Raw genomic sequence first — 16,764 nt, 5'->3', positions numbered from 1 at the left:
ACACAGCTGGACTATGTTTCTTATTCTTCCTTGCAACCAGATGTAGCCATCGGATTGCTTTAACCAATGGCAAGTAAACAGAAATGACAGGACTATATCCAGACTGACCCAGAATGCCCCTCTGCAGTCGTTCCTCTAACACTAAATGAACTAAGATAATGGCGAGAGCTCAGGGGATGGCAGAGCCACTGATAGGTGAAGCCTGGGTCCTTGACTTGCCACCTGGAAGAAAGCTATTGTGCAGATCTAAACCCCACCAGGGCTGTCATATGGGCAAGAGATCAACTTCTACTTTGCTGAGCCATTATGTGTTACTTCTGGGTGCTACTGTGGTCACACATATGGAATGGATACCTTGAAGCATGAGCTTAGTGGTCAGGCCTTGGGCAGTAGAGAAACACATGAATGTTCGAAATCCTAATATTATGCCTTGGCAAAATATTAGATAAAACTTGGAATGTAGCCCAAGGGGCTCCTAAACTCACGAGCTCTGGGAGAAGAGGCTGGAAAAACCAAATGTTAGTAGATGTTGCTGTTAGCCTAATGTATTTAGCAGGGCAGTAGAAGAAACACAAAAGCTCAGGCAAGAACTAGTTGGTTTTCAAGCAGAGATGAAAAGAAACAGGATTCACAGGGTTAGAAAAGCCATTGGCTTTTAGACCCCAAGTTACAGAAATAAGTATGAAAAAAGACTTTGAGAAACAAGGCCCAGCAAAATTTCCCAGGTAAACAAACTCAGCCCTGAGGCAAAGATCAGATTAAGGGTGTTGTCTTTTCACCCAAACTTTTGTAGCAAATGGCCTCAAAGTAGTCAACATTAATTTCAGAAAGCAGAACAGGGGTGAGAAACTGAAGAAATAAAGCAGTCCTAGAAACTATGCCTAGGGAAGAGCTTAGACAGGTTACTGGCCCTTTGAATTGTTTGGATGTAAACAGCTCAGAAACCTACGTTCTAAGTTTTTAAAGAAATTGCATTGCCAAAGAAACCATAAGCCTGGCCAAAAAAAACCTTTGACTATTTGCGTCTTCCAGCATAATAGAAGTTGGCCCTGAAAGCTCTGCGGACCCCATTTAGGGTTGCCAGGTTTTGCAAATAAAGATGTAGGACGCACAATTAAATTTAGTATAAGTTCCAAACATTGGATGGGACATATTTGATCTAATTGAGGGATTTCTGCTGCTACCAGGACAGGGAGCATTCATGCCTTCCCAGTGGGATTCACCACTGTTAGGGATCAGTAACTGTCTTATGTTTCTCATTCCTTCCTTCTCTGGGAAGAGAGTTTTTGTGGTGGATATCCTGTCCCTGCTGTGTTTATCATAAATGTGGGAGGGGTAAATTATTCATCTTCTTTGGGGATAGGTTTCTGTACAAGTGACCACATGTGGTCTGACGGAGAGAACCGAAAGTCACGTGGCAGTCCTGCACCCTGAGCTGGATATCCTGCTTGCATCCTTTGGGGGTAGAGATGGTTCTGTCTGGGAAGTAGGATTCTGCAACACCCACTATCGTTGATCTCTGCAGCAACTTGGCCATCAAACTCACAAAGCTCGGCCAGGCACGGTGGTTCACACCTGTAATCCGGCACTTTAGGAGGATGAGGCAGGTGGATCATGAGGTCAGGAGATCGAGACCATCCTGGCTAACACGGTGAAACCCCGTCTCTACTAAAAATATCAAAAAAAAAAATTAGCCAGGTGTGGTGGCGGACACCTGTAGTCCCAGCTACTTGGGAGGCTGAGGCAGGAGAATGGCGTGAACCTGGGAGGCGGAGCTTGCAGTGAGCCAAGATTGCGCCACTGCACTCCAGCCTGGGTGACAGAGTGAGACTCCGTCTCAAAGAAAAAAAAAAAAAAACTCACAAAGCTCAAGATAGCCAAGGGCACACAGCTTTATACAAAGGAAACACAGCACATGCCAGCTGGGCAGTGGCAAGTGTCTCAGAAGTCTTTACAGCATTCCAAGGATTCTTCTCCAGCTACCCAAATGACTGCTTAGTTAGCAGGTGGGTGCAGGAGACACCCTGGCTTAACTGCGCCAAGCTCCACACCAGAACCAGTATCGTTTACAACAGTTCCATGAATGTGGCTTTACAGTCACCAAAGAGGGGGCACACTCCACTACAAGGGTTGCATGCTCTCAGGGAAGACCATTGCTATGGGCTCCTAACAGTATTCAGAGCTCATTCACAGTTCTCTCAGTTCAGATGCCGTTTACAAACCAGGGGCCTCTTTTTAAAATACAGCAATATTTTTTATTAACACAGCTGACATTCCAATTTTATCTGTTTCTAGGGAAAATGAACTGGTAAGTTAACCCATGGTCATTTTTCCATAAATAATTTTTTTTTTTAAAGCCCTTTGCTCACAAGTATATACAGACAGTGGTTGCCAGTGTGGGTGGGGGGGAGCAGACTATGGCAGAAACTGCTAGCTGTTCATAAAAATTCCTTCTTCCTTCCTGGGCACACAATTCTACTATATTTCCCAGGCTCCCTTACAGTTGGCTAGGGTCATATCACTGAGTTCTAGCCTAAAAAATTTAAGAAGAGGTGTAGTACCTCCAGGCTGATTCATAAACTTCTCATGTACACTCCTCTACTCCTTTTTGTTCCCACTGGCTGGATGTGAAATGACGACAAAAGACTTAGGGGTTGGTGGAGCCAGAAGACACAAGGAGTCTGGGTTCCTGAATGACCGCATGGAGGAAACCTACCTAGAATAATTACGTCATTGAGAAACAAACTCCAGCAGTGCAGAACCACTGCACATCTGTGACTGCTGAGCCAGTACATGTTTAGGGGGTACCTGTTACCACAGTCTAGCCAACACGAACTAATATGCCCACCAGAGTATACTTTCAACAACCCATGTGTGAGGAATCTCCCCTGGGCTGTCTGGTCATAACACCCAGGCAGGAGATCTGGCTACAGATAAATAATTCCTGAGAAAGAAGGCGACTCTAGTACAAGGAGTTCAGTGTGTAAACTTAAGTGCTCTAGGTTTAAAAAAAAAAAAAAAAAAAAAAAAAAAGGATGCTATAAACTCAATATCAGATAAAAGTATTAAATTTTCTAGTAATGGTGATGAATTTCACCCAGAATTTTTTTTTTTTAACTGTGCATGTGTGTCCGATAGGTGACAAGGCTTGGATCTGCAGTCCTTGCAATGAAATAGAATCTTCTGTTTAAAAATTATTGAGTCAACCTGCAATGAAATCTGAAGTTCACTCATACAAACATTTACAGTGCCCATTATGTGTCAGGTATTATGATAGGCAGCAGACGCAGAGAGATGAATAAAACATGGACTGTCCTCCTAGAATCCCCATTCTAGAAATAAAAAGAGAGAAAGTATGAATTTATTCTGCAGGTATACTCCCACATGAGAAAAAGATAAAACTGAGATTTCTCCTCTCTGGACAGGGCATCTCTGTAAAAAAGGCAGCAGCCCCAGTCAGGGGCTTATAGCAGACTTAAACGTCTCTGCCTGACGGCTCTGAAGACAGCAGCGGACCTCCCAGCACAGCGTTCGAGCTCTGCTAAGGGTCAGTCTGCCTCCTCAAGTGGGTCCCTGACCCCCGTGTATAATGACTGTCAGCTCCCAGTTGGGGCCGACAGACACCTCATACAGGAGAGCTCTGGCTGGCATCTGGCAGGTGCCCCTCTGGGTTGAAGATTCCAGAGGAAAAAACAGGCAGCAATCTTTGCTGCTCTGCAGCCTCCGCTGGTGATATCCACGCAAACTGGGTCAGGAAACTCCAGCAGACTGGCAGCAGAGGGGCCTGACTGTTAGAAGGAAAGAAACAAACACAGATGTGCTAAAAAGGATTAGCACATCTACTCAAAGACTCCATCTGAAAGTCACCAACATCAAAGACTAGAGGTAGATAAATCCACAAAGATGGGGGAAAAACCAGCACAAAAAGGCTGAAAATTCCAAAAACACGAACGCCTCTCCTCCTCCAAAGGATCACAACTCCTCGCCAGCAAGGGAACAAAGCTAGACGGAGAATGAGTCTGATGAACTGACAAAAGTAGGCTTCAGAAGGTGGGTAATAACAAACAACTCCGAGCTAAATGAGCATGTTCTAACCCAATGCAAGGAAGCTAAGAACCTTGAAAAAAGGTTAGTCAAATTGTTAACTAGAATAACCAATGTAGAGAAAAACATAAATGGCCTGATGGAGCTGAAAAACATAGCACAAGAACTTCGCAAAGAATAAACAAGTATCAATAGCTGAATCAATCAAGTGGAAGAAAGGACATCAGTGATTGAAGATCAACTTAATGAAATAAAGAGAGAAGACAAGATTAGAGAAAAAAGAATAAAAGGAACAAACAAAGCCTCCAAGAAATATGGGACTATGTGAAAAGAACAAATCTACATTTGATTGGTGTACCTCAAAGTGACGGAGAGAATGGAACCAAGTTGGAAAACACTCTTCAGGATATTATCCAGGAGAACTTCCCCAACCTAGTAAGACAGGCCAACATTCAAATTCAGGAAATACAGAGAACACCACAAAGATACTCCTCAAGAAGAGCAACCCCAAGACACATAATCATCAGATTCACCAAGGTTGAAATGAAGGAAAAAACGTTAAGGGCAGCCAGACAGAAAGGTCGGGTTACCCACAAAGGGAAGCCCATCAGAGTAACAGCAGATCTCTCTGCAGAAACCCTACAAGCCAGAAGAGAGTGGGGACCAATATTCAACGTTCTTGAAAAAAAGAATTATCAACCCAGAGTTTCATAACCAGCCAAACTAAGCTTCATAAGCGAAGGATAAATAAAATCCTTTACAGACAAGCAAATGCTGAGGGATTTTGTCACCACCAGGCCTGCCTTACAAGAGCTCCTGAAAGAAGCACTAAACATGGAAAGGAACAACCAGTACCAGCCACTGCAAAAACATACCACATTGTAAATAACATTGACACTATGAAGAAACTGCATTAACTAATGGGCAAAACAACCAGCTAGCATCATAATGGCAGGATCAAATTCACACATAACACTATTAACCTTAAATGTAAACGGGCTAAATGCCCCCAATTAAAAGAAACAGACTGGCAAATTGGATAGAGTCAAGACCCATCAGTGTGCTGTATTCAGGAGACCCATTTCACATGCAAACACACACATAGGCACAAAATAAAGGGATGGAGGAATATTTACCAAGTGAATGGAAAGCAAAAAAAGCAGGAGTTGCAATTCTAATCTCTAATAAAACAGACTTTAAACCAACAAAGATCAAAAGAGACAAACAAGGGCATTACATGGTAAAGGGAACAATGCAGCAAGAAGAGCTAACTATTCTAAATATATATGCACCCAATACAGGAGCACCCAGATTCATAAAACAAGTTCTTAGAGACCTATAAAGAGACTTAGACTCCCACACAATAATTGCGGGAGACTTTAACACCCCACTGTCAATATCAGACAGATCAACGAGACAGAAAATTAACAAGGATATTCAGGATTTGAACTCAGCTCTGGACCAAGCAGACCTAATAGACCTCTACAGAACTCTCCACCCCAAATCAACAGAATACACATTCTTCTCAGCACCACATCACACTTATTCTAAAATTGACCACATAATTGGAAGTAAAACACTCCTCAGCAAATGTAAAAGAACAGAAATCATAACAAACTGTCTCTCAGACCACACTGCAATCAAATTAGAACTCAGGATTAAGAAACTCACTCAAAACCGCACAAATACATGGAAACTGAACAACCTGCTCCTGAATGACTACTGGGTAAATAATGAAATGAAGGCAGAAATAAAGATGTTCTTTGAAACCAATGAGAATGAAGACACAACGTACCAGAATCTCTGGGACACATTTAAAGCAGTGTTTAGAGGAAAATTTATAGCACTAAATGCCCACAAGAGAAAGCAGGAAAGATCTAAAATTGACACCCTAACATCAAAATTAAAAGAACTAGAGAAGCAACAGCAAACAAATCAAAAGCTAGAAGAAGACATGAAATAACCAAGATCAGACCAGAACTGAAGGAGACAGACACGAAAAACCCTAAAAAAATAATCAATGAATCCAGGAGGTGGTTCTTTGAAAAAAATCAACAAAATAGACTGCTAGCCAGACTAATAAAGAAGAAAAGAGAGAAGAATCAAATAGACGCAACAAAAAATGATATAGGGGATGTCACCACTGATCCCACAGAAATACAAACTACCATCAGAGAATAATATAAACATCTCTACGCAAATAAACTAGGACCTCTAGAAGAAATGGATAAATTCCTGGACACATACACCCTCCCAAGTCTAAGCCAGGAAGAAGTCGAATCCCTGAATAGACCAATACAAATTCTGAAATTGAGGCAGTAATTAATAGCCTACCAACCAAAAAAAGTCCAGGACCAGACAGATTCACAGCTGAATTCTACCAGAGGTACAAAGAGAAGCTGGCACCATTCCTTCTAAAACTATTCCAAACAATAGAAAAAGAGGGAATCCTCCCTAACTCATTTTATGAGGCCAGCATCATCCTAATACCAAAATCTGGCAGAGACACAACAAAAAAAGAAAATTTCAGGCCAATATCCCTGATGAACACCGATGCAAAAATCCTCAATAAAATACTGGCAAGCTGAACCCAGCAGCACCTCAAAAAGCTGATCCACCACGATCAAGTCAGCTTCATCCCTGGGATGCAAGGCTGGTTCAACATATGCAAATCAATGTAACCCATCACATAAACAGGACCAATCACAAAAACCACATGATTATGTCAATAGATGCAGAAAAGGCCTTCGATAAAATTCAACACCCCTTCATGCTAAAAACTCTCAATAAACTAGGTATCAATGAAACATATCTCAAAATAATAAGAGCTATTTATGACAAACCCGCAGCCAATATCATACTGAATGGGCAAAACCTGGAAACATTCCCTCTGAAAACCAGCACAAGACAGGGATGCCCTCTCACCACTCCTATTCAACATAGTATTGGAAATTCTGGCCAGGGCAATCAGGCAAGAGAAAGCAATAAAGGGTATTCAAATAGGAAGAGAGGAAGTCAACTTTTCTGTTTGCAGATGACATGATTGTATATTTAGAAAACCCCATTGTCTCAGCCCAAAACCTCCTTAAGCTGATAGGCAACTTCAGCGAAGTCTCAGGATACAAAATCAATGTGCAAAAATCACAAGCATTCCTATACATAAATAACAGACAAATAGCCAAATTATGAGTGAACTCCCATTCACAATTGCTACTAAGAGAATAAAATACCTAGGAATACAACTTGTAAGGGATGTGAAGAACCTCTTCAAGGAGAACTACAAACCACTGCTCAAGGAACTAAGACAGGACACAAACAAATGGAAAAAGATTCCATGCTCATGGATAGGAAGAATCAATATCATGAAAATGGCCATACTGCCCAAAGTAATTTATAGATTTAATGCTATCCATCAACCTACCACTGACTTTCTTCACAGAATTGAAAAAAACTACTTTAAACTTCATATGGAACCAAAAAGAGCCTGCATAGCCAAGGCAATCCTGGGCAAGAACAAAGCTGGAGGCATCATACTACTTGACTTCAAACTATACTACAAGGCTACAGTAACCAAAACAGCATGGTACTGGTACCAAAACAGATATATAGACCAATGGAACAAAATGGAGGCCTCAGAAATAACACCACACAGCCACAACCACCTGATCTTTGACAAACCTGATGCACACAAGCAATGGGGAAAAGATTCCCTATTTAATAAATGGTGTTGGGAAAACTAGCTAGCTATATGCAGAAAACTGAAACTGGATCCCTTCCTTACACCTTTTACAAAAATCAACTCAAGATGGATCAAAGACTTAAATGTAAGACCTAGGACCATAAATATCCTAGAAGAAAACCCGGGCAATACCATTCAGGACATAGGCATGGGCAAAGACTTCATGTCTAAAACACCAAAAGCAATGGCAACAAAAGCCAAAATTGACAAATGGTATCTAATTAAACTAAAGAGCTTCTGCACAGCAAAAGAAACTATCATGAGTGAACAGGCAACCTACAGAATGGGAGAAAACTTTTACAATCCATCCATCTGACAAAAGGCTAATATCCAGAATCTACAAAGGACTTAAACACATCTACAAGAAAAAAAACAACCCCATCAAAAAATGGGCAAAGGATATGAAGAGACACTTCTCAAAAGAAGACATTTATGCAGCCAAAAGACATATGAAAAAAAGCTCATCATCACTGTCATTAGAGAAATGCAAATCAAAGCCACAATGAGATACCATCTCATGCCAGTTAGAATGGCGATCATTAAAAAGCCAGGAACAACAGATGCTGGAGAGGTTGTGGAAAAACTGAAATGCTTTTACACTGTTGGTGGGAGTGAAAATTATTTCAACCATTGTGGAAGACAGTGTGGTGATTCCTCAAGGATCTAGAACTGGAAATACTATTTGACCCAGGAATCCCATTACTGGGCATATACCCAAAGGATTATAAATCATGCTACTATAAAGACACATACATATGTATGTTTATTGCGGCACTATTCACAATAGCAAAGACTTGGAACCAACCCAAATGTGCATCAATGATAGACTGGATTAAGACAATGTGGCACATATACACCATGGAATACTGTGCAGCTATAAAAAAGGAGGAGTTCATGTCCTTTGCAGGGACATGGATGAAGCTGGAAACCATCATTCTCAGCAAAATATCACAAGATCAGAAAACCAAACACCCCATGTTCTCACTCATAAGTGAGAGCTGAACAATCAGAACACATGGGCACAGGGAGGGGAACATCACACACCAGGGCCTGTCGGGGGCTGGGAGGCTAGGGGAGGGATAACATTAGGAGAAATAATGTAGGTGACGGGTTGATTGGGTGCAGCAAACCACCAGGGCACGTGTATACCTTTGTAACAAAACTGCACGTTATGCACATGTAATCCAGAACTTAAAGTATAATTTAAAAAAAAGATAAAGATAAAATTATTTACAGCAGAATAGGTTTTACTAGCAAAATATTGGAAATGGCTATCTGTCCATCAACAGGAAAATAGTTAAATTATGGTACATCTACACAGTGAAGTACCATAAAGCTAAAAACGAAAGCACAAGGAAGCTATGTATGAAAGGGAAAGAGCACTGTGATAAAAAAAACAGGGGAAGGGAGAATAATTAACATTCATTAGCATATGCATAAAGACACGAGAAGATTCTCAAGAAACCAGTAACAGTGCTTATGTCTGGGGGTGGGGTGTAAAGATGATGAACAGAGGCTGGAGTGGAAGACATTTTACTACACTGTGTTCCTTTCTGCATTTTGTAATTTTAAGACTGTGTGAGTCTAGTATCTATTCAAAAAGTTAAATTAAAATGGAAGCAATTTAAAATGAGTAAGAAAAGAAATATGTGTTAAGTACTATATGGTGATATGGACCATATGGTCTCAGCATGGACCATAGTTAGTTATGTATGAGGGAGCAGGTCTAGAGCTGCTCTAATATGAGTGCCACTAGTCACAGGTGGCTCATTAAATTAAAATTAAATAAAATTAAATGTGCAGTTCCTTAATCACACCAGCATCCATTTGAAGTGCCAAATAGCCACATGTGGCTCATAGCTCCTGTAATGACAGCATAGATAGAAATTTTCACTGCTGCGGACAGTTCTATTATTACAGTGCTAATCTACAGAAAGGTCTAGAAGAGCCATCTGATGCTGTAGAAGGCCTTCGGGCAAGCAGAGGGAGCAGAGGGCTTAGTTACAAAAGGGCACAACGTCCCCAAGAGAAACTGTATGGTGAGCCAAACTATGAGGTGTTTGGTGAAGGAAGGTAGTACACATGATGGACAGCCGAAAAAGTAGTCTGGGTCAAATAACACAGACTGTTCACAATCTGTAAAATGGAAACTCCAATTATGGAGGACCAAGAATCAGAAGAGTAAGACTGACTGCTTTCCACCTTCCCATTTATAAGTCAGCAGCCAAATTAATTATTTAGAAGTCAATTATGTAAGTTATAGGGGGAAAAAAACCCAACAACCTGATGGTTTATGGGTCCCCCATACTGTTTTGGTGGTAACGTTGATGTTCATTAGTTATTTCAATAGACGAGAGAGAGAGCAAAATGTAAAATGGGCCAAGGTAAGAAACCATTTAGTCTGGTTTCCCATCTGGGAGAGGAGTAACAAGAGCGCACAGGAGAGTGAAGTAGTTGTTCTCCATGGCACTGAACCAGATGCAGACACTCTCTATAATATCACTGTCTTTGCTTTCTATGTCTATAGTTAATACACATTTACACACTAAAGTATTCTCAGTCATCCAAAGATTCAATTTTAAATGTTTTACCCAATACATCATGGCAATGTGAAAAAGAACTCATTAACTAAACAGACTTTGCTTACTGTTCTGCAGCTGCAACTCTAGGCGCAAGAGAGGCCACATGCACGCAGCACGCAGCGTTCAGGAGCTAACCAGCCCCAGTAGCCTTTCAAGGCAGCAATTAATCTTAATGGAGGTCAGTAACTACTGAGACTCTGTTACAGACACTCCATCCAGAGAAATGCACATGTGCACAGACACATAGCACCTTCAAACAGTGTCAGGAGGAACTGCACTTGGAGCAGACTACTAGGGATGACAGAGGTGGACCCTGCTGTTAGTTCACTGCAAACATGGAGTAAGTGGCAGTGTTCCCTTCTCTGTAATAGACACCACAGTTGAAGAGTCATTTCTGTCACAAGCAGAATTCAAGACAAGAGCATTAAAATGCTTATGAAGAGTCTACTCTCATGGTAAAATTCTTACGTTAATAATGTTACATGAATAAAGCAGAGTATTAAAGCCACATATTCCATATTTTATCACATTTAAGGTATCATTTGTAAGCTTAGTTGAGCTGAAAAAGGATAAATTTTGCCAATTAAACTATGACACAATTCTTTTTTTATCACATCACCTGTAAGATGCAATCAGATTTTTAAGATGCTAAAATTTAAGAAAAAGTGCATCTTAGTACTTATGATTGTGTCCATGTTAAGAAAACAATAACCACTAAACAATAGTTAATAATTAAAATTCCTAAAGGGGAAAAAATGCAGATTTTAAAAAATGCTATTCTTTCTTGGAGAAATAAGCCAGCAAAAATACATAAATAAATAAGTAAAAATTTTAAAAAAAGAAAAAAATGCTAAATGTTTACACTCAGAAGGAGAAAGAACACTAGCAAAGGAGTCAGGTGTGGTCAGAGAGAGGAGGAAAGCCAGGATAAAGCAGAACTACAAAATCCAGTGAAGGCTAACAGTTTAACAGTTACAACGTGCCTGTCACTAATCTGAAGGCTTTTCATGTAGCCCTCAATGAATCCTCCACAGTTGTATGAAGTGGGTCCTATTATTACTCCCATTTTACAGACAAGGAAACATATCCACAGACAGGTTAGGTGAGCTGGCTCAATTAAAAAGGTGGTAAGCAAGGGAGTCAAAATTTGAATCCATGTAGTCTTGTACTCTGAGCCCACATTTTAATCACTATGCCCTGGCAGGGTCAGAAACTGTCTTTCCAAATCTTAAAGACCTTTCTTTCTGCTACGGCCTGGCATAGTGGCTCCCACCTGTAATTCCAGCACTTTGGGAGGCCAGGAGTTCGAGACCAGCCTGGCCAACATGGTGAAACCCGTCTTTACTAAAAACACAAAAATTAGCTGGGCGTGGTGGCACATGCCTGTAATCCCAGCTACTTTGGAGGCTGAGGCACGAGAATTGCTTGAACCTGGGAGGCGGAGGCTGCAGTGAGCTGAGACTGACATTGCACTACAGCCTGGGTGACACAGTCAGACTGTCTTTAAAAAAAAAAAAAAGACCTTTCTGACAAGATCATTGGTGATAACTAATAAATGTGATTTTTTTTAAACACTGAAGAAATAAAATGAATCTGCATAGCCCAGTGAACTACTATTTTCTAAAGAACCAGTGCCTGATGTAACCAAATCATGCATGAGTAAGAGATCCATTTGAGGTGCAAGGCAGATTAATGAATTTTCACCTAACAAGAGTACGAAAAGTTTACTGTTACCGTTTCAGATTCCAGATGGCAGATAATCTTTGACTGACTACCACTTGTTCAGTTTGGGTGTAGTATCAAAGGTAGAACATTCACAAAACAAACTCCTTCCTTTCCAACTACCTATCTGTGTGGTCAGATTTGCTTCAATTACAACAACATTTCATGATAGATTTAATGCAGAAAAAAGATATGAGAATCTTCTAGCTGTCATCGATTAAGCGGGGCATTAAAGAGATTTGCAAAAATGTAAAACAAAGACATTCCTCATTAAAATTTTGTTTTAGAAAATAGTTATTGTTCATAAAAATGTTACTTACAGTAACACATGATAGGTGTTTTTTTTTTTTTTTTTTTTTGAGACAGAGTCTTACTCTGTCCCCCAGGCTGGAGTACAGTAGCATGATCTCAGCTTACCGCAACCTCTACCTCCCAGGTTCAAGTGATTCTCCTGCCTCAGCCTCCCGAGTAGCTGGGATTGCCGGTGCCTGCCGCCACGGCCGGCTAATATTTTGTATTTTTAGTAGAGACAGGGTTTTGCCATGTTGGCCAGGGTGGTCTCGAACTCCTGACCTCAGGTGATCCACCCGCTTTGGCCTCCCAAAGTGGTGGGATTGCAGGCATGAGCCACTGCACCCAGCTGCCTTTTTTTTTTTTTGAGACAGCGTTTCACTCTTGTTGACAAGGCTGGAGTGCAATGGCACAATCTCAGCTCACTGCAACCTCCGCCTCCAAGATTCAAGCAGTTCTCCTGCCTCAGCCTCCCAAGTAGCTGGGATTATAGGTATATGCCACCACACCCGGCTAATTTTTTGTATTTTTAGCAGAGACAGGGCTTCACCATATTGGTCAGGCTGGTCTCGAACTCCTGACCTCAGGTGATCCACCTGCCTCGGCCTCCCAAAGTGCTAGGATTACAGGTGTGAGCCACCATGCCTGGCCAGGTTTTTTTAATGAATAAATATTTAAAAAATTTTTCAGTTTCAGTTTCTAATAAATTAAGTATTAATAGATCAAATCCACAGAAAACGAAAGAACACTGTCCACTATTACTGTTACACACTACTATACATAGCCACCTTGCATTGTTGTATCTCACTGAATCTGGGAACCCTATGAGGTAAGTGGTAGTATTCCTGCTCACCAATGAGAAGTCAGCTAACTTAATTCCCTTGCCCAAGGTAGCCCAAGTAGGAAGTGGTCAAGCCAGTACTGGCAACAGGGTCTGTCAGATGCCAGAACCCTTGCTTTTAATTGCTATGCTCTACTGAGTCCATAAGTAGGTGTCAAAACATGACAGGCTTCCCATAAATATGGGTTAAGCTGTTCGAGAGAGAACAGCTGATATTTGCAAAGCAATGAATAGAATTGCATGACTTACTTTATATATCTCTTCATATGTTTCTTCATCAATTTCTATAGTAGTCACAGTTTCTTCCACATCTCCCAAGATCATATTTAAATGTTGATCATAAGCCTAAAGTGGGAGGGTACAGAACCAAGAAATTTAATAATCAAATTACAAAAATGATAAAGGCTTAACAATATGCAAATTGCTCAATTACAACTAGGGCATTTGATACTTACATCACAAACTTTTACATGCAAATAAAAAGTAATCCTACAGTACCAATATACTGTTTCTTCACAAGTCACTTCCAATGATTACTTAATTGACCTGATAAAAATATAAAACTGCTTATATTGCCAAAAATAAATTTACTTCAAATCACTTGAAATTATTTTTAAAGTCTCCACCCCACTTGTTATCTAAGGCAGTCACATCATTTATAATATTTAATTATGAAAAACAGCAGATTCATCTTCATCATCTATCAGTAGACATCCTTCAATTTCACCTATAACAATGTGACAAGAAAAATACAGTAAAGAAGATAAAATCCTTTGTTTACTGGTAAGATAATGCCATTGCAGTCTTCTAAAGGCACACAGTAGACCACATGTCGCAGAGAGAAAGTAAGTAGAGCAACACCCTGCCCATTTCTAACCTATCCAGAACTTAAATGTGTTTAGTACCTGTGGGCTCAATCAATAAATGTTACAGCTAAGATACTCAATCCAAGCTCCAAAGTTCATTCATTTTACTAAAAGGTGCACTTTCTGGGACCTTGTTCAGAACTCAAGTTTACTTCTAACAACGTGTTACATGGTTCACCTGCTCACATCAAAATAAAAGTCACTTGTCAGCCATGTGGGGAACTGCTAAGCAGGGCACACTAACAAGAGCAAACATGTATAACTGAGAGGCACAAAACAAACAGAAAGTTGGGGCCATTTAGGATAGAGACCATCAAGTTTACACAGGGAACTGAAGAAGCCTCCAAGAGCCACAAACTTAAGTAACTAAACTCAATTCCATTTGTATTCCCAAAGTTACCACCATTCCTTTCCTGGAGTCTCTCTTCCTTTAAGGCCAGCTGTAGATTGTCTCCCTGGGTCCCTATTTCCTTTCCAAGCCCAGAGGTTCTTTATCTTTAGGTTTTGTGGAAGGCGGAACCACAGTACTTAAGAGTGGGGCTCAGGTCAGACAACCTAGATTCAAATTCTGGCTCTCCCTTTACCGTCAAGTGACTGTACCTTTCTGAGCCTGAGCTTCCTACACTGCAAAGCAGGAATAATTAGTATGTATCATCATAGGGTTGTTATAAAGATTAAATGAGATATCACACACAAAATGCTTAGAATAATAGTACCTGGTCTATAATTAATGCTCAATAAATGTTAGCTATTTTTAATCACTTTAGGGTAGAGTAGCAACACTAAAAACAACACACTTAGGAAAGTAACAAGTCATTAAGGAGAGGCAAAACCTTCAGGGTTCTCTATGAACAAATGGGATTATTTCAAGAGACCAATTCTACAGATATTTTGCAGATATGCACAAAGAAATATGTAAAAAAATGCTTACTGCAAGTATTTACGTATTTGTAGCAACAAATGAAAAAAAATCGATCACTATCATATACAGAATCCTAGGTAGTCATTAAAAAGAATAAACGAAAATTAAATGCACTCATGATCAATTTCCAAGAAAGATTAAGTGAAAAAAAAAAAAGGTACTGAAAAACATGTATGGCAAGATCCATGTTTTGTAGAGGTAGGGTGTACATAATGCAAGTATGTGCATATGTACATATATGAGTGTATATGTGTAAACATACAGAAAAGGTAACCCAATTTTTAAATTTTATTTTTTGTAGAGACAGGGTCTCTCTATGTTGCCCAGGCTGGCAACACAGAGAACTCCTGGCCTCAAGTGATCCTCCTGCCCCAGTCTCCCAAAGTGCTGAGATTACAGGAATGAGCCACTGCACCTGGCCAAGATAATCCCATTTTTAGTAGTGATTACCAGTAGAAGAAATGGGATTTCACTTTTTACTCTATATATTCTTGTGCTGTTTAACTTTTCCTAATAAAACACATATTTGTGTTTTAAATTTAAAAAACATTTACGAATGGAGGACAAATAAATATTATTTACAAATAAACAGAAGGGAAAAATGAAGGGAATAAAAATGTTCTATAATAAACGTATTTCTATTAAAAGAAAAAAATGTTAAAAATGTGAATACATGCCGCTTTATTTGGCTTATGTGATATGGGTGACTTTCCACCACCCTCTCTTCCTTCAAAATACCCTTTCACTCTGGACAGGTTTTACATTTCAAGGGAGTGGGGGTAGGAAGGAATCTGATTTCAAGGTAACTTGATACATTTACTTACATGTAATCTGCCTCGAAGCTCTCGGTCATTTCTCATTTTCACATAAATTCGCTCATCTAGGCTGAGCCTGATAAGATCCAGGGGCTCCTCTACAGTGTTGGTAGTTTGTTGCTGATAAAAGAAACAGGATTAGTAATGTAGTACTAGAGTCAGAGTAGTGCTTAAATCACTGCTATGCTGTGTGACCATGGGCAAGTTATTTAACCTTTTTCTGCCTCAGTCTCCTAATCTGTAAAATGGAAATAATAGTGTCTACCTAATACTGTTTTTGTGAGGCTTAAGTGATATACATGAAGGCTTAGAACAGAGCTTTTCACATAATACGTGCTATATAAATGTAAGTTAAAACACACATACATGAGAAGTTACACAGCAAAATAATCATGACTATACTTTGTTCCCTCAAAATCCAAACTGCCTGACCCAATTTCAGGGCATAGGGTCTCAGGGACTTTAGCTTTATCTCAAATATTATGTAATCATTGGAAAAACACTCACTTAATGCCTACCATACACTAGTCAGAATGCCAAATAGAGGTGTAGGTTTATGGGAAGATTATGAATTCAGCATAGGTTGAGTTTAGGCTGCCAACTGGTGAGTAAGATAAATATATTTAGTAGCCAGTATAGAACACTGGTTGAAAGCACTGGCTTAGCTGGGCATGGTGGCACATGCCTGTAGTCCCACCTACTCCAAGGGCTGAGGTGGGAGGATTGCTTGAGCCTGGGGAGGTGGAGGTTGCAGTGAGCCAAGATCGTGCCACTGCACTCCAGCTTGGGCAACAGATTGAGACTCTTGTCTTTTTTTTAAAGAAAAAAAAAAAAAAAAAAAAAAAGCAAGCAAGCACTGGCTTTGGAGTCAGGCAGTCCGGGTTCAACTCCTGGCTGTGACCTGACATTTACGAACTGAGATTAAAAATCATGCCATCTGTA

General features: G+C 40.1%; 1 protein-coding gene across 4 annotated transcripts in view; it reads right to left on the bottom strand.

The window, feature by feature from the left end:
• The window catches only part of LSM3 (LSM3 homolog, U6 small nuclear RNA and mRNA degradation associated), a 60,407-nt gene that overhangs the window by 41,594 nt on the left and 2,049 nt on the right, over window positions 1-16,764 (bottom strand). For all 4 annotated transcript variants that reach the window (XR_010155501.1, XR_010155502.1, XM_001157526.4 and 1 more), the window contains exons 2-3: window positions 15,832-15,942; window positions 13,469-13,564 (exon numbers count right to left, since the gene is read on the bottom strand). Coding sequence is in view for 2 of the 4 variants with exons in the window: in XM_001157526.4 (XP_001157526.1) it covers window positions 13,469-13,564; window positions 15,832-15,942 (207 nt within the window). In the remaining 2 variants the exon portion in view is untranslated. The remainder of the gene's footprint in view (window positions 1-13,468; window positions 13,565-15,831; window positions 15,943-16,764) is intronic.

The sequence above is a fragment of the Pan troglodytes genome, chromosome 2, assembly GCF_028858775.2.
Source record: "Pan troglodytes isolate AG18354 chromosome 2, NHGRI_mPanTro3-v2.0_pri, whole genome shotgun sequence".
Taxonomy (NCBI): Eukaryota; Metazoa; Chordata; class Mammalia; order Primates; family Hominidae; genus Pan; species Pan troglodytes.
This window is presented reverse-complemented; position numbering and strand designations above follow the sequence as displayed.